This window comes from Uranotaenia lowii, chromosome 1, assembly GCF_029784155.1.
Source record: "Uranotaenia lowii strain MFRU-FL chromosome 1, ASM2978415v1, whole genome shotgun sequence".
NCBI classification, from domain to species: Eukaryota; Metazoa; Arthropoda; class Insecta; order Diptera; family Culicidae; genus Uranotaenia; species Uranotaenia lowii.
In genome coordinates, this window is record NC_073691.1 from 38,114,734 (window position 1) to 38,140,171 (window position 25,438).

At 36.2% G+C, this 25,438-nt stretch overlaps 1 protein-coding gene across 1 annotated transcript in view; it reads left to right on the forward strand.

The window, feature by feature from the left end:
- The window catches only part of LOC129739061 (pituitary homeobox homolog Ptx1), a 145,765-nt gene extending 143,298 nt beyond the window's left edge, over positions 1 to 2,467 (forward strand). Inside the window, exon 5 of the mRNA XM_055730438.1 lies at positions 638 to 2,467. Coding sequence (XP_055586413.1) covers positions 638 to 1,240 — 603 coding nt within the window. The 3' untranslated portion in view covers positions 1,241 to 2,467. The remainder of the gene's footprint in view (positions 1 to 637) is intronic.
- Positions 2,468 to 25,438: the final 22,971 nt, after the last annotated feature.

Genomic DNA, 25,438 nt, shown 5'->3' on the forward strand with positions numbered 1-25,438 from the left:
TAATACAAAAAAATATATATCCATCTTTGTATGTTGTAGCAAACTTTATGGTATCCCGAAAGACAGTTTTCAGTGATACACCAAATATAATTGAAGAACGCCGATGATAAAATTTAATAAGGGAGTCGTAAAAAATGCCCTGAAAATCTACATATATCTATATCCGTTTTACACGGTAATTAAATTATCAATTTATTTTAATTATTCTAATTTTTTGTTACTAAATTTAACAAGTGAGGAGGTACGACTTTATCAAGAACCATCGGAAGGAAGTAATATTTCAAAACGAAACACCGTAAATTGATTGTTCTGCGAGCATGGCCCATTGACCGTCTTACTGAAGCGCAAAATCCGGGGCTGTTGCGTCGCCGTCGGCATTTTACCATCGCGAATGTCGAGGGGGGAATTTATTTAGATATTCAACATGGGGGACACCGGCACGCCATCATGGCGGGTTCCATTTTCTCAAGTGTGTATGCGCACACCAGAACGATTCCTGGCTGAGGGTGGGAGGGGAATTAAAGATTAATGGCGGTTCGATTCGTTTTTTTTATTTTTTGGTTTTTTACTTCCTTTATTTCTGTTCCTGTGATAATGAAGATAATTAATTTGTGTCTTTGTCTCTTTGCTTCCGTAGGTGTGGTTCAAGAACCGTCGGGCCAAGTGGCGTAAACGGGAACGGAACCAGATGAACGCGATTGCGGCGGCCGACTTTAAGAATGGGTTTGGACCGCAGTTTGTGCAACCGTTTGCTGATACCGATAGCCTGTACTCGTCGTACTCGTACAATAACTGGGCCAAGGTGCCGTCGCCGCTGGGGGCCAAAACGTTCCCCTGGACGGTGAACCCGCTGGGGACATCGATAGTTTCGACTAACCACCATCAGAACTCGATGAACTGTTTTAACACGACGGCGTCTTCGGTGGCGGCCGGAATGGGAACCGGATCTATGTTACCGGGGAGCATCGGAAGTGGACTGGGAAGTACGACTGGAGCAACTGGGGTTTCGCCGACGCCTTGTCCCTATACGACCCCGACGAATCCGTACAGCATGTACCATCACCGGGCCACTGCGGAACCTTGCACGGCGATGACCTCCAGTATTGCGACGCTCAGATTGAAGGCGAAACAGCACACGTCCGGGTTCTCGAGTCCTTATTCGGCCCCGTCGCCGGTGTCCCGGTCCAATTCGGCTGGGCTGTCCGCCTGTCAGTATGCCGGCGTCACGGATACCGTCTGAGAAAACGCCCTGGGCAGCATGCTGTCCCACCATTCGTCCTCGCTCGCCATGTACAACACCAGCATCGGCCAAGCACTGGGGTCGCTGACGTCGTCGTCTTCCGGAGGCAACAACGGAACCCTGGACAACTCCAACGGCGGCAAGGAGCACAACACTTCGGCGGGTGGAGGCGGCCTTGCCGACGATGACCTCATGGTGCCGGACGATGACGAGGACGAAGTTGGAGTTGGCGGAGCAGATTCACGGCAGCAGCAGCGATCAGCGGTGGACGCTATTCACGATTGAAGTTGCGCTATCTTCCACTAGAGGGCTAGGTCCGGGAAACTAATCTCTTGATTGTTGATTTTTTTGTTACTTTTGGGTGGAGTAACTTATCTTTCTAAAACTTCCCCTGCGGCACTTTGGGCAACATCAAAGAACCTTCCAAACAAAATTTTCTGACATAAATCAGTCACCGACACTGTTGTTGCTGGTTGTTGTCAGCTTGCACCGGGTCCTCTGACCCAAACCGTTTACCTACATTCGTTTTTTTGCCGTTGTTACAATATTTTTTTTCGGTGGCCAATTTTTGGCCAGAACATTTAGCGGCACGGTCCCCTTCAAAGGCCGCCGTTATCTGCCGTGAACATCGAACAGGGATTAACGTCCCGGCTTAGGCATTACCAAATTCACTGTTATCGATTCCCGAAAATGGAGGCCGCGCTAGATGCCCGATTGGTGACAGTTGATTAACGACCGCAAACGACAACAACAACAACAACAACAACGACGACGACGGCTGATTGGGAAAATTGAAACGAAAATTTATCGGGAGGCTTCCCTCAAACCTTCTTCAAAACTCCGCAACTCTTCCTTGAATCAATTTGACTCAAACCAAAACAAATCCGCTGACAGTTGATCAGCACTCTCACACATTGAAAGCAACTCCGCAACAAAAACAAAAGCAAACCAGCAAACAGCAAAGCAATCCAAAAACAAAACAAAGCAAGAGAAGAGCCAGTTGATGAGAAACGACTTTGACGACGACTCTAATGAGAGCGAAAAAAAGTGGGAGGGTTTATTATCGTTGGGTTGAGTGAAGTGCGAGTGAATGAGCGAATAAGCGATGAGTGAGTACGATTGAGGGGGTGTGTGTTAATCGATTTACTCTCATGAACATGTTTCTTTGAATCGAATGGCGTTTTTTGTTGGATTCGTTTGTTTGTTTTTTCTGCGTTTCGATTTTTGGACAGTCACAAGACGGATGATCAAACGATTTTCGAGTTCATCAAAGCTTGGCGGGTTTGTTTACCAACAATAAGCGTTGAAAGTTTGACATTTGGAAATTCAACAGTTTTTTTCAAATATGCCTGATTCAGAATCGGGTTAAGTCTCAAATTTCAAACTGAGATTTCAGATACAGATTTGAAATTTCAGATTTCAGATTTCAGATACAGATTCAGATTCAGATTTCAGATTCAGATTTCAGATTCAGATTTCAGATTTAGATTTCAGATTCAGATTTCAGATTCAGATTTCAGATTCAGATTTCAGATTTCAGATTCAGATTCAGAACTCAGATTCTAATTTCGGATTCAGATTTCAGATTCAGATTTCAGATTCAGATTTCAGATTCAGATTTCAGATTCAGATTTCAGATTCAGATTTCAGATTCAGATTTTAGATTCAGATTTCAGATTCAGATTTCAGATTCAGATTTCAGATTCAGATTTCAGATTCAGATTTCAGATTCAGATTTCAGATTCAGATTTCAGATTCAGATTTCAGATTCAGATTTCAGATTCAGATTTCAGATTCAGATTTCAGATTCAGATTTCAGATTCAGATTTCAGATTCAGATTTCAGATTCAGATTTCAGATTCAGATTTCAGATTCAGATTTCAGATTCAGATTTCAGATTCAGATTTCAGATTCAGATTTCAGATTCAGATTTCAGATTCAGATTTCAGATTCAGATTTCAGATTCAGATTTCAGATTCAGATTTCAGATTCAGATTTCAGATTCAGATTTCAGATTCAGATTTCAGATTCAGATTCAGATTTCAGATTCAGATTTCAGATTCAGATTTCAGATTCAGATTTCAGATTCAGATTTCAGATTCAGATTTCAGATTCAGATTTCAGATTCAGATTTCAGATTCAGATTTCAGATTCAGATTTCAGATTTCAGCTTCAGATTTCAGATTCAGATTTCAGATTCAGATTTCAAATTCAGATTTCAGATTCAGATTTCAGATTCAGATTTCGGTATCGATTTTCGACTGTTAAATATGTTATTTCGGGGTGAATTTTTCGGCTATCAGTCAACTTAAATAGCAAAGACGACTATTTATTTAAGATCCAACGTTTCGATCCTTATAGGATCATCATCAGGGACTGTAATTTTATTATATGTTAACACCGTTTTATAAACTAGTTCATTAATTATGAAATTGCTTACCGAAAAAATGTCGTCTTTTTGTTTTGGATTGATTCGGCTGATCAGATAAAGCTGTCTTGTATATCTGTTACAATATTTTTCAAATTAATTTGGATATTGTTGGAATAAATGTTGTGTTCACTTACTGTGTACAAAGTTTTGCGGTTGAAAAACCGTTTTGTCCTACAATTTTTGGATTTATATTCACCAGCATCTGAAAGTTGTCACACAGTTTTCACTTTCACTTTCCAACTGATTTTTTATCTGATCACGACGAGTGTGTATTAGGTGGTGTCTATTACATGTTGTTGGGTGTGTGTTTCTGTATTTGTGTTTTTATGTTGTGATTTAATTTTTCTTATGTTACATATTGTTCTAAAAATATTTCCGTATGTGGAATGTATGTTTTCAGTGTCTTTTTTTGAATTGATCGCGTTTTTTGTAGTTTTTATGTGGCAACTTTCCAGGATCAGCAATTTGCCTTCGTTGTCACATCTGTCGATGATTTCTGCTTTGTCGATGTCGAACAGATGATCCATAGCTGTTTCATGCTCTAAAAGTGCTGTTTGTTGGCGAAGTTGCTGAATGGCGTAGTCCTGTTTCGTGTAGCCTATGTCCCACAGACGTTTAAGTTCATTTGTCTGTGTTCTATGTTGTGAGATTCGCTGTTTTAATTTTCTTGTTGTGCATCCAATATAACAGGCCGTGCAATTTTCTCCTTCTGCGGTTCCTTCTGTTTTCCATTCACCTTTGCAGTTAATTTTGTAAATAACATTCGTTTGTTCATCCTGCGGGGTTTTATCTTTCACAATTGGGAAAAGAGAACCAATTGTTTTAGTCTGTTTGCTCGCTATTCGCACATTAGCATACTCTGAATGTAATGTTTTAGTTAGGGTGGGTGTGAGTCCAATAATATTTGTGAGCGAACGGGTTATTTTGCTTTCGTCCGCTTCCATAGCTGTTTGAGGTTTTAATTTTTCATTCATTCTATTGATTATACCATTGACTAAGCTTATTGGATAATCATTCAGGCGCAAATAGTTTCTAATAACCTCATGTGTTTTCTTTTTGCTAGAGAAAGAAGAAAACAGCGAAACCCGTTTAGCAAAACTAATCGCCACGTTCAGTTTCTGGTGCAATGGGTGAAAAGAATGAAAATTTAAAAATCTTCCCGACGCAATTGGTTTCATGTACCAGTCTGTGCAAATCGTTCCCTCTTCACTTCGGTATAACATCATATCCAAGAATGGTAAACAACGGTCTTTTTCGATTTCTACAGTGAATTGAATGTTTCGGTGTTGTGAGTTAAAAACATTCAAAACTGTGTCAACAGCATGTTCGGGCAAAACCAAAAACAAATCATCCACATATTTCCTCATATGTGGGATGGGGATAACACTATCAGCAGTTGCAGAGTCGAGTAGATCATCGACAACTATCTCTGCTATAGACGGAGCAATGGGGCTTCCCATGGCAAGGCCAGTTTTCTGTTTGTAGTAGATATTATCAAAACAGAAAAAACTGCTATTCACGCAAAATTTGATCGTCTCTAAGAACAGATCAAGGCATATTGGAGTGTTCTTAGAGATGTGTTCCCAATGGTTAATCACACTTTTTCGGACAAGCTCTATTGGTATGCAAGTAAAAAGAGACACCACGTCGAACGATATCATCATGTGTCCGGGTGGCACTGCTATTGTACTTACATATTGGCAAAACTCGTATGAGTTTTTTACGGCGTATTTTGAAGCGATTGACTGCTGCAGGATTTTGCCTATGAATTTTGAAAGTTCATAGGTGGGTGCGGTCATACACGGGACGACAGGACGTAAGGGGAGCCCAGCCTTGTGAGCCTTTGGTTGACCGTATATTTTTGGGCACACAGCCTTATATGTGCGCAATTTTGCTGCTACTTTTTTGTCTAGGAGGTTCAGCTGCTCCAAACGTTTAACCAGATCGTTGTTTTTTGTTTGGAAAGTTGAAGTCGGGTTCCTTTTTAACTTTTCGTATGTTGTCTCGTCGCTTAGTAGATGTTTCATTTTAGTGTGATACATTTCGCGTTCCATAAGGACTGTTTTGTTTCCTTTATCGGCTTTTAGTGCTAGTAGTGTTTCATTTGTTTTGAAAAATTGTTTAGTTTTCATTTCGGCTGTTTTGAACAATTTTAAACGGTGATCATCGTATCCATTAACTTGCTTGTTGTTGAGAAAATTCTGTATTCCCAGTGTGTATTCCCAGCACACATTCAAAACACGTTCAAGTGCCTTTTCCAACTTCTAGAAGATCGGAGTCCACTTACCTGGAAGTTAGAACGATGCATTATAAAGTTTCAGAAAGCCGTTCTTAATATCGAAATAGAAGATTCTTTTCTGAAACTTCGGAGGCTAAACACTGAAAATCAACGCCTTCTGGCACTCGTTGAACAAACAGCCGATGAAGGAATCGGTAGTAGTTTTGTCACATCCCAAAAACTATTTCTAAACACACGCATAAAGGATTCGTCGAGATCCACAAACTCAAAACTACACCGTCTTCTGCTACAGTCTATCAATGAAAACAGTCATAAAATGCCAACAACCAATGAAAAAGCCCTTCACAACGCAACAAATGCTGAAATACCAAAAGAAGTGGAACTTTTCCTCAGTTTGGGACCGAAATTCGCCCTCCCACACACTTCACTACTCGAAACACCATTTTTTCACCTGATAGCTGATATCGAACAAATAATTCGAACCAGCAATAACAACGACATCCAAGAAAGCACCCGGTGTAGGGTCGTAAATAATATACAGAATTTTCTCAACAACAAGCAAGTTAATGGATACGATGATCACCGTTTAAAATTGTTCAAAACAGCCGAAATGAAAACTAAACAATTTTTCAAAACAAATGAAACACTACTAGCACTAAAAGCCGATAAAGGAAACAAAACAGTCCTTATGGAACGCGAAATGTATCACACTAAAATGAAACATCTACTAAGCGACGAGACAACATACGAAAAGTTAAAAAGGAACCCGACTTCAACTTTCCAAACAAAAAACAACGATCTGGTTAAACGTTTGGAGCAGCTGAACCTCCTAGACAAAAAAGTAGCAGCAAAATTGCGCACATATAAGGCTGTGTGCCCAAAAATATACGGTCAACCAAAGGCTCACAAGGCTGGGCTCCCCTTACGTCCTGTCGTCCCGTGTATGACCGCACCCACCTATGAACTTTCAAAATTCATAGGCAAAATCCTGCAGCAGTCAATCGCTTCAAAATACGCCGTAAAAAACTCATACGAGTTTTGCCAATATGTAAGTACAATAGCAGTGCCACCCGGACACATGATGATATCGTTCGACGTGGTGTCTCTTTTTACTTGCATACCAATAGAGCTTGTCCGAAAAAGTGTGATTAACCATTGGGAACACATCTCTAAGAACACTCCAATATGCCTTGATCTGTTCTTAGAGACGATCAAATTTTGCGTGAATAGCAGTTTTTTCTGTTTTGATAATATCTACTACAAACAGAAAACTGGCCTTGCCATGGGAAGCCCCATTGCTCCGTCTATAGCAGAGATAGTTGTCGATGATCTACTCGACTCTGCAACTGCTGATAGTGTTATCCCCATCCCACATATGAGGAAATATGTGGATGATTTGTTTTTGGTTTTGCCCGAACATGCTGTTGACACAGTTTTGAATGTTTTTAACTCACAACACCGAAACATTCAATTCACTGTAGAAATCGAAAAAGACCGTTGTTTACCATTCTTGGATATGATGTTATACCGAAGTGAAGAGGGAACGATTTGCACAGACTGGTACATGAAACCAATTGCGTCGGGAAGATTTTTAAATTTTCATTCTTTTCACCCATTGCACCAGAAACTGAACGTGGCGATTAGTTTTGCTAAACGGGTTTCGCTGTTTTCTTCTTTCTCTAGCAAAAAGAAAACACATGAGGTTATTAGAAACTATTTGCGCCTGAATGATTATCCAATAAGCTTAGTCAATGGTATAATCAATAGAATGAATGAAAAATTAAAACCTCAAACAGCTATGGAAGCGGACGAAAGCAAAATAACCCGTTCGCTCACAAATATTATTGGACTCACACCCACCCTAACTAAAACATTACATTCAGAGTATGCTAATGTGCGAATAGCGAGCAAACAGACTAAAACAATTGGTTCTCTTTTCCCAATTGTGAAAGATAAAACCCCGCAGGATGAACAAACGAATGTTATTTACAAAATTAACTGCAAAGGTGAATGGAAAACAGAAGGAACCGCAGAAGGAGAAAATTGCACGGCCTGTTATATTGGATGCACAACAAGAAAATTAAAACAGCGAATCTCACAACATAGAACACAGACAAATGAACTTAAACGTCTGTGGGACATAGGCTACACGAAACAGGACTACGCCATTCAGCAACTTCGCCAACAAACAGCACTTTTAGAGCATGAAACAGCTATGGATCATCTGTTCGACATCGACAAAGCAGAAATCATCGACAGATGTGACAACGAAGGCAAATTGCTGATCCTGGAAAGTTGCCACATAAAAACTACAAAAAACGCGATCAATTCAAAAAAAGACACTGAAAACATACATTCCACATACGGAAATATTTTTAGAACAATATGTAACATAAGAAAAATTAAATCACAACATAAAAACACAAATACAGAAACACACACCCAACAACATGTAATAGACACCACCTAATACACACTCGTCGTGATCAGATAAAAAATCAGTTGGAAAGTGAAAGTGAAAACTGTGTGACAACTTTCAGATGCTGGTGAATATAAATCCAAAAATTGTAGGACAAAACGGTTTTTCAACCGCAAAACTTTGTACACAGTAAGTGAACACAACATTTATTCCAACAATATCCAAATTAATTTGAAAAATATTGTAACAGATATACAAGACAGCTTTATCTGATCAGCCGAATCAATCCAAAACAAAAAGACGACATTTTTTCGGTAAGCAATTTCATAATTAATGAACTAGTTTATAAAACGGTGTTAACATATAATAAAATTACAGTCCCTGATGATGATCCTATAAGGATCGAAACGTTGGATCTTAAATAAATAGTCGTCTTTGCTATTTAAGTTGACTGATAGCCGAAAAATTCACCCCGAAATAGGATTCAGATTTCAGATTCAGATTTCAGATTCAGATTTCAGATTCAGATTTCAGATTCAGATTTCAGATTCAGATTTCAGATTCAGACCCACCATTGTTTAAAAATTCTAAAAATAGCCCATAAAGTTGCAAAAATTGATTTCCCCAAAGTTGAACCTCCCCCTTTGAATTACCTTTGAACGAAATTGCGGAACTTCATCGTGAATATCGATCCATGAGCATCATCTGATTGTCGGAATCCTCCCCAAACGAGGCTGTGTAAATATTTTAACCAACTTAAGATAGTTTGTTTTTCTGTTTCGTAGACTAAGCATAGAGTCGATGAGAGCAAAGTTAAAAAGCAAAAGTAAAAAAAGAACATAACCACGCATCATTAAAGCTAGGGAAAAAAAAAACACAATCATCACCTTTTTTCGCCTATCGATTGGTCCCGATATAAATAGTACACTAAGTAGAGCGCTCAAAGTTTCTACCAATCAGTCTGTAGTGAGTTGAAATAATGAAAAGTAAAAAAATGCCAGAAAATAAATCGAACTTCCTTCGTGTAATTATACTAAAAGCAAATAATAATATATAAAACCCTAAAAACGTGCAATTGTTTCCGTTTGTTCGTAAGCCATCCTATTTTAATCCGACTCCAGTAATAGGGAAGCACTTATTTATTACAATTTGTATCTTCAACAGACATTTTTTAGAAACGAGAATGAAAAAAGTAGGTGAAAGATTCAACTGTACAGATTTTTCATTCTTGAAAAACAACGATTATTTGCGCCAAAATAAACACTCTGTAGATAGATACAACCCTTCCTAGAACGAGATTTTACCAAAGTTTGACTTGAAAAAAAAAACAAAAAACTATGCGAAAGAGTTCTCTTGAGAAAAATAAAAACAGAATAGAACAAATTGAAAAACATCAAACGGCTTCCCCGAGCTACAAATGTATATCAATCAGTTACAAAACTTTATGATAGTAAACAAGATTTTCTACTTCACAAGTCAAGCGCAAATAAAAATACAAAAATTATAACAACAGAATAAACTAAACACAAACCAACAAATCTTCCGGATCGTGTAAAATATAAGTAAGATTAGAAAAAAAATAATACCAGTGAAACGCACTCAAATTTCTAGTCTCTAGTCAAATGTAAAATACAAAAAAAATGAAACAATAGTGGAACGACTTCAAGCAATTTCAGTTCGCTTCACTTAACGGGCGACCAGAAAAAGGCAAAAGTCGAAGCAGGTTTTCTTTCCCTTACTATGCTAGATCGTAGAGAGTCGTAGTTGTATGATAGATTGAATAAAGAATGAGTCGAAACCAAAAAAAAAAAAAACAAAATCAGAGTTCGAACGCCAATTTAAAATGTGCACCAAATGTCGTTCGATTATCGCCATAGGTTGAAAGAAGGCAAATTGGTTCCTATGAACAGACATTCAATTTAAATTGCATAGAAGAAAAAAAAGATAAATCGACAGGTGAACCAAAAAAAAAATAAAACAGGCAAACAATTTGGTTAGTATAATAACTTGCTAATAAGAAGAAAGAAAATAACTGATAATGATGATCCAAAATATGATATGTATATCGTGCAAACAATAAGTCTTGGTACAGTACCATTCAAAAATAATACAGAGAAAGTCTACAATAAAAAAAATATAACAAATTACTGAACAAAATTCATTACAAACAAACTGTCCGAAACGTCTTGCAAACTCTGCTCATTGCACGTTAATACTAGTTACATTTTCAGGGAAACAGTTCGTTAAAAAATTGTTTTAAAACTGTTGAACTAACTTGTACCTACCAATCGCCAGTGATAATACTTACGTAAACGGTTGCGTTTTTTCAAAATCACTTGGTCAATCTTCACAGTGAGCAGCTCCGTTTGGTTCCGATCTTAGGCTGTAGTTTTCCAGAAGAGAAAATTCCTTACGAATAGGATATTTTTGAAACTCCTACTCGACTTCGACTTCCCCAAACTAACTACCAATTAGGAGTAAACCTCAACATCAATAGCATATTTCTATACTCGACGTAGCATCCCAGAATTGGCTTAAATTTCATCTTTCACCATGCAACACAAGCTCACTGTATCGCATTTTTGAATTATTGACTAAATAAGATTAAATAAGAATAAAGCGTGGCTCATTATGTCTAAGCACGATTTTGATCCAAGCCTGCTCATCTCGGATGAAGTTTGACAGCTGAATTCTGCTGTGTGTTATTGTTTACAGTTCAACTAAAAACTTTGTGTATCGTGAGCTCCAGTTCTATAAATTTTGGAAAATTAAAGGATTTTTTGGGGAAAAAGTGCAAAAATATCGTTCAAAAATTGTGCAGTGTCCCCAACATTTAGCTGATTCAGTTGGGAAAAATTGAAGAAGTAAGCATTGCAGCGGTCCGAAATGCCTTTCGAAAGTATGGAGAGAAAAGCAGCTTCGTGGGCATAAAAATCTAGGAGAAAACCGGATCTGGTGGACAAAACTTTGGTCCAGAAAGGTCAAAAAAGGAGATCTCCTATCCGCTTCGTCCATCGTACCAAAGTAAAATTGGGTCTAAAGGCATATAAGAAGAAGATTAATAAGAGTCCGAAGCGAAGACAAAAATAAACTGCTTCCGTCAGACCAAGAGCTCGTAAACTAAATGATCAACTGCTGTGTTCAAAATGGGTGTGCGTTGTCATCGACGAATCCTATTGGGGATGGGAGAACTCGCAATCTCGGTTTACAAATGTCTATGTGTTAAACAAAGAAAGCGATAGCTTTCACTCCAATTTCAATCAGACTGGCTATCATTCTTATGGAAGTTTGTATAAGAGTAAATAGCAAGCTTTGATCTTTTAAGTAGGCCCAAACCAAATTGCAAGGTTGATTACAAAACGTTTCCAGGTGACCAGTATTACAATTTTCGGGATGACCAAAGTGGTGACGAGATGGAAACATAATTTTTTACAGAAAAATTCTGGAAAATGCAGTGATTTGTCAAGCCATAGGTAAGGGTGGCATGCATTCCGACGTGAACACTGACACAATGAATACAGCTGTTTACGTTCAAGACTGCCTTAACCGTCGCTTGATGCCCATGATCTGCCAGCATGATCCCCCAGTACTGTTTTAGCTGGAATTGGTATCAGTTTACTACTCGAAGATGAATGAGATTAATCCACCCAATCGTCCTGAAGCGAGAAAGATTGAAAGTTTTTGGGTTCATACCAAATCGCATTTGAGATAACGTGTGAAGCCTGCAGATTCCATCGAAAAATCTGCAAAAGACTAAAAAAAGTGGTCAAAATCATCGCAAGCAGTCTGTGAGTCAGTCAGCTTATGAGCAGTTACGGTGCAAAATATAATGATATGTCTATTTATACCGTGATGAGCAGTATTCTACCGAAAATTCTATCATTGGTGTACAACTGAACAGAATAAAATTTTTTATTGTACCACTTCAAAAGAAAACGATAAAGAACATTAAAAGGAAAAAGAATGGAATTTGGAAACCGGTGTAATCGAGATAAAAACAGTTATCAGAGTTATTGAAAAAAAAAATTTGGTTACGTTCATTTCACGAGAACATTTAATGTTATGCAATTATCAATAAATGGAGAGAGAAAAGGAAAACGAATGGGAATAAATTTCAAAACACAGGAGCACTGGAACATATAAAAATTCCCTGCAATCCCGTCTCGAACCTAAAAGCACCTACAAGTGATTTTGACAGTTGTTTTCCTATTAACACTATAGGTCCCGCAATCCATCTGTTGTTATCCTTCTAAATCAAATTTTTGGAAACATCGCTAGTGAACTGGCAATAAAACACAGACTTCTGACAATCTAGTAGGGGAACTGGGAGTTATCCCGGCCCCTAAGGAAAATGATCATTTTGCAAGCACTGGATGCAAATTTTGTTCAATTTCGTTCACAAAATCGTTGCCAAGATTGTCTTCAATAAGATATCTACGTTGTCAGAGATTTCAAATCGTTATTTTATAAATATAGTATTAATTTATAAAAACAGTGCCAAAAACAGTATCCATAAACTAGTGGGGGTAGAATGGACAGTTTTCTGACTTGATTGATTTCCCTTCAGGTGACACCTCTACTCACTAGTTTCGAGCTTGCCTCCTTCCTTGACATATGATCCTACAATGTGGTCCTGAAGATTCCAAAAGTCTTCGAGGCACTTTTGATAGAAGCCCCACAAGCGATAGCCTCTTTCGCAAGGGTAAGGTTCTCTTGGGTCCAACTACCACGGATAAAGGGTGATATGGTCAAAATTTGGTCAATGGGAAAAACGCGTGGAAATCAGTGAAATCGTTTATTCAAAAAATCAAATTAAATTTCTTTTTCAAGTTCAATTAGTATAAAATTCAGGAAAAATATTCAGTTAGGCTTCTGCTTTTCCAAATCCGAATTGCCGGGCCTTACGCTTAACCCCTGCCATCAGATTTTGAACAGCCACCTTGTCTACCTTCTTCGCCGCAGAAAGCCAGTTTGCCTTGAACTGCTGCTCGTCCTTAGCAGTTTTTTTGGTCTTCTTTAGGTTCCGCTTGACAATAGCCCAGTATTTCTCAATTGGGCGGAGCTCTGGCGTGTTGGGAGGGTTCTTATCCTTGGGAACCACCTGCACGTTGTTGGCGGCGTACCACTTCATGGCCTTTTTACCGTAATGGCAAGATGCCAAATCCGGCCAAAACAGTACGGAACAACCGTGTTTCTCCAGGAAAGGTAGCAGAAGTTTATTCAAACACTCTATTACGTAAATTTCTTGGTTGACAGTCCCGGAAGCTATGGAAATGATGCTTTTCAAGCCACAGGTACAGATGGCTTGCCAAACAAGATATTTCTTCGCGAACTTTGACAGTTTAATGTGCTTGAAAATATCTGCTATCTTTCCCCTTCCTTTTGCCGTATAAAACTCCTGTCCCGGAAGCTGCTTGTAGTCGGCTTTGACGTAGCTTTCGTCGTCCATTACCACGCAGTCAAACTTCGTCAGCATCGTCGTGTACAGCCTCCGGGATCGCGCCTTGGCCGTCGTATTTTGTTTATCATCGCGATTTGGAGTCCCTGCCTTCTTGTAAGTCAATAGTCCAGCTCGTTTTTCGGCTCGATGCACGGTTGTAGACGATACACCCAGCTTATTTGCGGCATCTCGGAGAGAGAGGTTAGGGTTTCGCTTGAAACTACCGGCAACTCTCTTTGTCGTCTCAGCGGCTTCCGGTTTTCGATTTCCCCCCGATCCACACTTCCTGGCTGTCGACAAACGTTCCCAACACACTTTAATTACATTTGTAACGGTTGATTTAGCAGCTTTTAGCGATTTTCCCAGCTTTGCGTGCGAGAAGTTCAGATTTTCACGATGCGCGAGCAAAATTTTGATACGCTGCTTTTCTTCCTTGGACGGCTTTTTAAAAACCGAAGAGTGAATTCGAAAATCGAAATAGGAACAACATTCTACATACACAAACACACACACCTTCAAAATGAGGATTGTTCAGGTTTTTTCAATGCAAAATTGAAAGAAATACTTCAAGTTGATATTGACCAAATTTTAACCTATCACCCTTTATTTTATTTATTTTATTTTATTTATTTCACACACCGTCTTGGATTCAAATATCCTACAGACTGATCTTAATATCTAAGGTTCTTAATCCTATGTTTAAACATCGTTTTGGACACAGTAAAATCAAATAAATTGTTCACAACATTAAAACACTGAAAACAGCTGGTCAGAGGATTATTCTGCCCGTAAGTAGTGCGGTGCATGCCTAGCGCTAAAAGTTGTCTTCCTCGTAGATGTCTGGATGGTGCAAGAAAGCATACTTCATTAAGTAGAGCTGCACAATCCACGTTGCCGGTAACCAGATCAAACACAAATAGCCGTTTAAGTTTTACACGTCTGGAAAAGAGGGTTTCTAAATTGATCAACACGCACCGACTCTCATAATCTGGAAGATTGATGGGGTCGTTCCACGGAAGTGACCTAAGAGCGTAACGAATGAATGATCGCTGCACTCTTTCGATTTGAAGACTCCAAGATGTATGGTAAGGAGCCCAGGCGCAAGCGGCGTACTCCAATACACTTCTCACCAAGGAACAGTACACAGCTTTAAGAGTGTATACATCCTGAAAAGATTGTGAATTGCGCCTCACGATTCCAAGAACAGAGAAAGCCTTCTCTGTGATGGCACTGATATGGTCGCTGAACGTTAGTTTTTTATCTACGATGACGCCCAGATGGAGCTGACTTGTTCGATGCTGGTACCGTTGATACTGTACTCGAAGCAGACATTGGACTGACGGCGACTAAAAGTTATGGACTTGCATTTTTTTATGTTCAACTGCATCCCATTTTCCAAGCACCACAGGAGAAGCTCGTCAATGTCAGATTGAAGAGCGTGGCAATCTAGAACCGATGAGATTATTTTGTAGATCTTAAGATCATCAGCATATAGCAGATAGAGCCAGATCGTTCACAAAAAGAACAAAAATCAAAGGGCCTAGAATACTGCCTTGCGGGACACCTGAGGTCAAATAAAAAATACGCTAACGTGATGTATTGATCTTGACAAACGCTCTTCGATCGGTTAAATACGATTGAAGCCATTCGGTCATCCATGGGGGAAGACCCATGTGAACCAGCTTTTCAATGGCGAGTCTATGAGGAACTTTGTCGAAAGCCTTTAGAGAATAACGGCATTTATATATAAGATAGAAATTTCGTGTTATATACATGGTTCTTCACTATGGGTACACGGATTCACCGCATTTACGGATTCACCGAATAAGATTTGTCCAAATACTTTTTAAAAAAGTGCAATATTTGATGAAAATGCGGTGAATCCATGCAACCATAGTGAAGAACCATGAATAAAACACAAATTTTCTTTCAAATCAATAAACGCCCGTTATTCGTTACCATTAGCAAAACAGTTAATTTTTGGAAGAATGGCAGTGAATCCGTGCACCCATGGTAAATTGCTTTAGTTATAGAAAAAATATGCTTTAAAACCTACAATATCAGATATGATTTATAAGCAACATATTTTTTTAAACGACCACAAACACATATAAGATCTCAATGAAACTTGACGTTTCCTCCAAGAGATTCCTTTAACTTAACACTAAGCGTACATCTTTCGAGGATATGATGGCTAGCATCTTACAAATGCTAAAACCACCAACCCACAGAATGTGTGTACTATGTATGCCGCGACCGGGAATTGATCTCATGACCGTTGGCTTAGAAGACTTGAACGATATCCTCTAGGCCACAGTTAGTTTTTGAATTAATTTACGAAAACTATCGAAAGTTTTTCAATATACAGCCCATTTTTGAGAAGAGAGTACATTTGTCTATTTGTTTGCAAATTTTATATTCTAATTTCGAGTGAGGTTCTTTGAAAAAATGAAGATTTTATATAGGAATCAAACATTTCCGGAGGAAACCAAAAATATTGCTGAATTTCTTTATAAATTCCGAAACGAAAACACTTAGCTTCTTCCTTCGGATACAAAATTCTAAAAGCTTGATCCCAATACTTCAACGAAAGATCTGGGGGAACCTATTAAATGTGCCTTTCAAACATAAATAAAAGCTTTTGCCTTTTGTTTACAATTCTTTATTTCGAATGATTATGATTTCATGGTATAAAGCTCTTGCTACACACACATACAAGATGTCTGTTGGGCACACATCAAAGGTTTTTTATGCGGAAAAAGCAAATTTCAGTCAAAGTGTTGTTTGGAACTAAAATGAATGCGCCTTCTCTTTAAAAATTGCCAACAAGTATATTTCGAATTTTCGGCTAAGAAGTGAGAACAATTAAGTGAATATTTGATTGAGAAGCAATGCGGAAACAAACAGAACAAAATGAGAAAATAAAAATTACCATTAAATATATTTCGATCAAAGAAATTTGTTTGTCTTACATTTTTTCTCTCCTGTAAATAAGAATATTGTTGATGTAGTTCCATTTCCAGTCATTCGGGCGTGCCCTCAATCACTCGGGTTTAAGCGGCATTAGAGCACTTCCCTTTGGCATGTGAATGAGTGGCATATTGGGCAATCAAGCGCGAAGCACCGAGATTCATTCATGCATAGTGCCCCTCACAACTTGACGGCGCATATCGCACTAAACAAAATACACCAAGCAACAAAGCACATAAGATGAAGTGAATGTGAATGCCAAACATGAGCTGATTTTTTCCCATCTCGGACCCATCAATTGTGGAGTGAAGGAAAAAGTGCATTTCTTAAGGAGAACAAATGTGGTCCAGCGGAACGAGAAAAAGGCAGTAGGGAAAAAACGAGCACTGGAAGTCAACTGTCATGTGTCCGCGTTGAGGGAAAAATTTTCCAGCATCGGGGGAAAACTGTGAAAAATTGAGAGGATCATTTATGGATATTAATATACACACAATTGTTTTAGTTCAGTACAGAACAGATCACGGATGGTACTTTTTAACGGACGAAAAGAAGAATCAAGCACTGAATTTTTGGCGGGAAGTTTATTTTCGGATAGAAACCAGAGCCAGAGCGTCAATTTTGAGTCTGCCATCGTAATCCACACATGACACAATATTTCTTGCTCCAGACGATTGCCAGAGGCCAAGGATTTCCGTTTTCGAACGTGATCAAAGAAGTATCGAATCGCTTGGCAGTTCGTGTCAGTCAATAAAAGAGAAGAACGAGGAAAAACCTTTGGCAGCCTGCCCGGGCTATGATTGCTCATTTTACACAATGAATCAGTTTATTTAACGGATGGAACGGTTCTTGGAGATTGAATCCGGTTCGGAAGGGATGTTGATCCTAGAAAATTAACGGTTAGGTGATGAGTGTATTGCCTTGAACTTATTTCTATAAGGTATCCATGTCTACACTCGCCTGGATTGATTGAATTTTCAGAGGTTATATTTCGTTTTACTGGAAGAATTTGAAATGTTAAATTTTTTTAACTAAGCTTGCCTGATTGTTCGATTTTACCCAAACTTTCCCGAATGATTGACACCAAAAAAGGGAAAGCTCAAATCCGGCCCGGTTGTCCGGATTTCGTTGAAATGTCCGGATTTTTGCCCGGATCCCTTCACTTTACTTGCAAATTTTGCAAATCTCAAATGGAGTTATTATAATTTTGATATTTTCGTCGAAAAACGAAATGTTTTTGGGAAATGAATAAATAGATTTTCGGCGATTTCAGTCATTCAAAGTTGGCAACAATAATGATGAACGATTTTTTGGGAGTCTAAATTTTGATTTTAACGCTGTTTTAACAGATATGTTTCAAGTTTTTTTTTTCCTTATTTTTGGTAATATTTACTGGGTTTTGACAAAATTTGCCCGTGTATTACCCGGATTTCAGGTTGAAAATGTTGAATTCAAATGCCCGGATTTTGACAGGATATTTGTAAGAATTGATCATATAAGTCCGGCCAGGATGATTTCCAGAAAAATTCTGGCAACCTTAAATAGTCTATCCGCCATTCAGTTTCATTACCTTGAAATGCTCCGTACTAAAAACACATACCTGCACTCAGAAAAATACTATTGTACATGCCATAAGATTCTCTTATGAAGTGGCACGCAAATGAATTCTGAGATGAACACTAACTTCAATGAGCGGTTTTATATTTTCATAAGAGGATCTCATGGAAACAGGAAATGTCACGTATAATGATAAAAATTCAAGTTATTTGTTGTTTACTGTTTATTTTTCGTCAAATTCGATTGAAACTATATCACTATGGTCACCATCAGAAGCAAATCGACATCCGGTTCCAATAAAGTTTTTTGCCGCATCCGGTTCTTTGGCCTTGCGCTTTTTGCCGGTAAGTATGCTGAAAAGTAAAACAAAAATTTATTTTAAGTTAAATGTATAGAAAAATAGAAACAAAACTAAACATGCATAACTATGTATTTAGGAAAACGTTTAATTGAACAATGATTTCTTCGGCTGACGATGAAAAACTGAAGGAATGAATGAATATGTTAATTTTATTCTCACAATGTCGATTCTTCTATTTTTCATAAGATGTTCCTATAAAAATTGGAAAAATATCATAAGACTCTTATGAAAACCAATTTTGCACTCTAAAAAGTGGTTCATAAGACGCATCTTATGAAAACAATAATAAGAATTTGCCTGAGTGTGGAAGTCTCAACTATGTAAAGTTTTAAAAGAGTAGTGTATTTTTGCTAGTAGTTGATAGTTTAACTCATTTTTCTCTTAAGAAATGCGTTTATTTATTTTTATTTTTCAGCCATTTGAAAATAAGGACTTGATTTCGCACAACAAAAATTATTTCCTGTAAAATAACGCAAATGTCCTGTAACAAAAAGGAGCAGGACATTTACCGTAATTTTACAGATCGAAAATATGATTACCTGACATTCAATTTTTATTGTACAACTATTTTACAGAACATTTGCTATAATAATAAATGAATCTTCGTTAACTTCCAAGAAAAACAATTTAAAATTACAGGTTTTGTTAATTACAGGTGATTTATTTTAAAGGTTGCAGTTTTCAGTGATACGTAATAGTAAAAAAAAAATTCTGTCCTGAGCTTTGTTTCCCAAGTCCAAATAATAAATTTTTATTTTCACATGCTTTAAATTGTAAAACTTTAAAAATAACAACAATGAATGCTTTTGGTTTCTTCATAGAACTATGCTAGTTTAAGCAATAATTTCATCTCAATTTTGATATTATTTTTAACTACACAGAACAAAATTTTTGACTATTACGTGTCACTGAAAACTGCAACCTTTAAAATAAATCACCTGTAATTAACAAAACCTGTAATTTTTAATCGTTTTCCTTGAATGTTAACGAAGATTCATTTAGGATTATTACAGCAAATGTCCAGTAAAAAAGTTGTACACTTAAAGTTATATGCCACGTAATCATATTTTCGACCTGGAAAATTACGGTAAATGTCCTGCTCCTTTTTGTTACAGGACATTTGCGTAATTTTACAGGAAATAATTTTTGCTGTGTATAAACTACAGAAATTTTTGGTCAACTCTCTTGAAAAATGTGTTTAAAAGAAAGAAACAATAACGTTGTTATTTAAAAAAAAATCAGAAAAAATGATTTTTTAGTTTTGGAGCTTTGTTTGAAAAATTTAACGAAGACCCCGCAGACATAAAATCGCATTAGAAATAATAGATTAAGTCGTTAATGATGTTAATGCGATTCGCAATTCCTACTAAATAAGTAAACGATCGTAAAAATTGTCACTTAAAGTCGGTATAAATCGGATGCGATAAAAAGTCCGCCATGTTTTCAAATTCTCCCGCTCCGTATTCAAGTGAAAAAGGAAACTTGTTGTGATCTTTGCGAAAAGCAGTTCAACCAGATTACTAATTATCAGATGATTTATTTGAAAGAATTTTCCAATAAGAGAAGCAGCAAATATTGTCGCTACTTTCAGGATGAACGAATAAGGTGTTCAGTATCATCCAATTTGTACAGTTCTTATCGCTCTGGACAGAATTTAAAAATATGAATGTATATTGCCTCCATTTTGGTAGGTCAATGCTGTTTTTTCGAGTTTTTTACGATCATTTTAAAATGTATATGAAACATATAACAAAGTTGTTAAGAAATATACCTACAAATATTTTTGCTGGGATGCGACTTGAATAACTTTTTTGATCATTTCAAAATGATTCCCACATGAAAAAAAATATTATAGTGTTTATTCATATATGACAATCGTTAGAGTTTTACATGAACTTCACAATGTAATATTTTCAAAGCCATAGTCGATTGTCAATTTTTGTTAAGATAAAATTTTCAAAAATGTATGATATAGGTTCAATTGATCCCTTAAGTTCAAAAAGATTTTTTTTTCTTTTGAATGGATCGTGATCATTGTTAAAAACTTTTTTATTAGTATTTGTTTAATAACTAACATATATCCAGTAATAACCAGATAAAGAGAACACAAAAAACTGTTTTTATCAAAAACTTACAAAATCGAGGCTTTTAGTATGCAATGACCATAGAGTTCAAGACAAACTCTTATAATCTTTGTCTTGCACTTACAAACTGTAAAATGAGAACTCATATGGCCAAAAATAGTCGACGATCCTTTTATCTTTGGATTTTTGTCAAGGTATAGGGTCCCCCCAAGTCCCCTTTAGTAAAGGATCAGTTCTCCTTTAACTTAACAAAAATCACTTTTTTTCATCTATGGGTTATGCATCGTTCAAATTTTTGGAGCATACAAACTTAAAATGAGTATCTATCACTTTATAACTTATAACTTTAATTAAAAATTAAGTTGTTTATGTCAATACAAATTTTATGATGATTAAATTTTCTTCAAGAAACCCATTACAGCCTAAAATTTATTTTATGTTTTTGTTCTTCTTAATATTCAACTCCGCATTTAAAAATAGTTCTACTTAAACAGTGCCCAAGACCACAAAACTTATATTTTTCCAAGGTGCAGATAACTTAAGAGCTTTTTTTTATAAGTTTTATTAATGACACTTTACCATCCTTGTGGCATTCGTGAGCTAATTTTGATAAGTTTATATTCAAAATATTTATTTAATAACTTTTGTAAGTAGGTCAAAATCATATAAGACATTTCCCAAGCAACCAAAAGTTCGAATATCACTTAAGGAACGAACTAATAAGTTCATATATAGCTGTACAAAAGTTCTGTGGAACTTTTTTGCTGTTGAAAATGTTTTTTCGTGGTCCATGGAACTTCATTCTTTATCAAGTTCAGCCAATACTCAAACTAAGCTCTAAAGTACTGTTTTGGTTTCTGTTTCTACCTTTTGGGAACTTTAAAGTTTGTAAGAAGAAAAACAATCTACTTGTTACGTACTTCTCATTTTTTTCAAAATCAAATAGCTATCAAAGGGTTGCAAGTCTTTTTGTACAGCTCAATTGTTCGTAAAAAATCTCTGTTGTACTATTTTGTAAACTTGAAAGTTTTTAATTAGTTCCAACGGGCGTTCAAAAGCAACTTCGCGTTATAGAAACTTTGAAGAAGATTTAAAGACTTAAATCTACTTTTTTCGAACTTAAACACGTGTTTGCGTAAATAAACACAATGTGAAGTACACATTTAGTTCCGGAAGAACTTTTTATCAACTTGAAAGTGGGAATTAAGTAGAAATTAAGAACCTGAAAGTCATTTTAAAGAAAATCATCACATCGAGTAAATCGTTGCCTACTCATGATGTTCATATAGGGCAACAAGTATGGATCTCGACTTTCAAGCGGTGAGCTCGGGTTCGAGGCTTGGTAAAGAACATGTTATTTAAATGTTATGTGAGTTAGTTACAAATGTGGTTGGTTAATATGAATCAAATTAGCGGACTTGAGAAGGCAATTGAAGGGAGCGAAAGTGTAATTTTTTCGATTTTTTATGCTGCTTATAAAGTGGATTTTGAAGCTGGTTAGAAGTTGTTTGGCAATTTATGCGAACTTTTTGTCAACTTTCAAGTTCGTTTAACTACTTAAAAATTGAACTGAAAAGAAGTTGTATTAGCATACTCGATTAAGCTGATCAAACCTGATAGAGGAATGTTATCCGAACTTTTGGTTGCTTGAACACTGTAGAACTGTAGAAAAAAAAAACAAATTTAAAAGGGCAAATCGTTTTGTTTATTTGTTTTATAAAATCAAACCTTTTTCTACAATCTAAAGTAATGATAGAAATGCTTGTAATGATATCTTTTCAAATTTCCAAAAAACTGTAGACTCTTTCAGATAAATAATTTTCTGAAATTAGGATTCCTGTAGGCAAAATATTATTCCTTAAGTGAATAATGCGATATAAGCAAATTCAGAATCAGTTTTTTTTCTTTCATGTAAGTCTGTTGGTTCTTCAAGTTGCAAAGATTGATTTCACTTACGTCTGGTTCATTTTTGTTCCACATAAACTTCATATCATCAAAACTACAGTTGATTTGAAAAATCTGACAAAAGATTCGAGTTCAGGATGCCAAAATCTTAAAAAAAAAAAAACATGGGCATTGAATGTACTGTTCTCAATTAAACTATAGGAATAAGTTTCAGAGTATTATATTAAAAAGATACCTTCTTGAATCTTAAACATCTAATGTTTTTCATCTTAACACTTTGTTGAAACTTGACCGAATTTTTATGTAATTTTCATAGAAATTCACCGATTTCAACAGTAACTTATTTTGAATTTTGGAATTCTTGGCTTTGTTGGCTTTGTGTTTAATTTCTGGTATTTTGTAGTAAACATTCAATAAGTAAACATTGTTTGTATCTTTCGTCCTTTCTAGGACAAAATATTTCAATTGATGGCAACAAAATATTCTGAGTATGGTATTTAAAACTTTTAAATCTGCGCTTAAAAATCATTAAACATTTCATAAATAACTATTATTTAAAATCATCCTTTTCAATAGATCGTGATTTCTTGAAGAAATCTCAATTTTCGAAAGTTTTAAGTTTAAAAAAAAATGAAATGGAAACATAAAAATAATTATAAACATTTTCTATTTTCATCGAATTGAATTCAACCATCAACTAGGTTTTTTTTTTATTCTATTGAGTTTTATAAAATTGTTATTTTTTCCTTATCATGACTTCACATTGAAAAATTTGATTTTTTTATTCAAGATATTACTTGGAATTTTCAAAACTTTCTACTCTTTTTTTCAAAAATTTAAGTCGTTTTCTTTTACCAGTGTCTTGTGAATTTTTATTTTAAGTTTTTAAATAAGCCTTTTTAAATATTTATTAGATTGATGTGTGACTTACCGGAAAAACATTGATTTGAATGCATTTTGGAAGCATTTTAAAAACATTCGTCCATCAAACAATTATTTTTTCTCAGCTTTAAAAACTTCAACGAAATTCGAGCGAATGAATCAATTTAAGGGCCTTCTGCATGATTTTACCGATATAAGAAAAAAAAACTATTCCATCTGTCGCATATTCAATCAAACTGCTTACTGAAAACAGTTATGAGTCTGATTTTTGGGTTGGTCGTATTGGAATTTAATAGAGCTCAAAAAACATAAGAAAACTTGAAATGAAAAGTTCAGTCATAAAAGACATAAAGGGATAGTCAATTTGATTGTTTGTACTAAGGTACTATTTTAATTCATAATCAATTAGTTTATAATACAAACAAAAAAGATTTGTTGTTTTTTTACACAACATCACCTCAAGATAACTCGGAATAATAAGTCTTTCGAGTAGGACCAAAGAAAGTATTTGCAAAACCAAAACAAGACAACCGATCAGTTTTGCAAAATGGGCTTGTTATATAGCTCAGTTGGCAAGTCTGTTGTCTCCTGAGCCGATGTCCGCGAGTTCGAGCCCAAGAGTAAACATCGAACGCAGTTGTACCGGATAAGTTTTTCAATAACGATCCGCCAACTGCAACGTTGATAAAGTCGCGAATGCCATAATGATGGTAAAACGACTATAATCGAAACAAAAAAAAAAAAAGTTTTGCAAAACTTCCAGGCGTAACTGGAATCGAAAACAAGATAGGACAAAACTCTCAAATATCAGAATCTTACAGAATAAATCGAACCAATTGCTGGTTTGGCCCTCATGAAATGTTACCAAAGTCTCAAAGTGAGTAATATTACGTTTTAAAATTTTATCCGACATAACCGAAGGACGTTATATGTATACCCAAGCAACCAAAAGTTCGAATATCACTTAAGGAACGAACTAATAAGTTCATATATAGCTGTACAAAAGTTCTGTGGAACTTTTTTGCTGTTCAAAATGCTTTTTCGAGGTCTATGGAACTTCATTCTTTATCAAGTTCAGCCAATACTCAAAAAAAGCTTTAAAGTACTGTTTTGGTTTCTGTTTCTACTTTTTGGGAACTTTAAAGTTTGTATGAAGAAAAACAATCTACTTGTTACGTACTTCTCATTTTTTTCAAAATCAAGTAGCTGTCAAAGGGTTTCAAGTCTTTTTGTACAGCTCAATAGTTCGAAAAAAGTCTCTGTTGTACTATTTTGTAAACTTGAAAGTTTTTAATTAGTCCCAACGGGCGTTCAAAAGCAACTTCGTATTATAGAAACTTTGAAGTAGATTTAAAGGCTTAAACTACTTGTTTTGAACTTCAACACGTGTTTGCATAAATAAACACATCGTTTCTTGGGAAACAACCATATGAAGTACACATTAAGTTCCGGAAGAACTTTTTAACAGCTTGAAAGTGGGAATTAAGTAGAAATAAAGAACCTGAAAGTCGTTTTAAAGAAAATCATCACATCGAGTAAAATCGTTGCCTACTCATGATGTTTATATAGGGCAACAAGTATGGATCTCAACTTTCAAGCTGCGAGCTCGGGTTCGAGGCTTGGTAAGAACCTGTTTTTTAAATGTAATGTGAGTTTGTAACAAATATAGTTGATTAATATGAATCAAAATAGCAGACTTGAGAAGGCAATTGAAGGAGCGGAAGAGTAATTTTTTCGATTTTTTATGCTGCTTATAAAGTGGATTTTGAAGCTTTTTAGAAGTTGTTTGACGATTTATGCGAACTTTTTGTCAACTTTAAAGATCGTTTAACTACTTAAAAATTTAGCTGAAAAGAAGTTATATTAGCATACTCGATAGAGCTGATCAAACCTGATAGAGGAATGTTATCCGA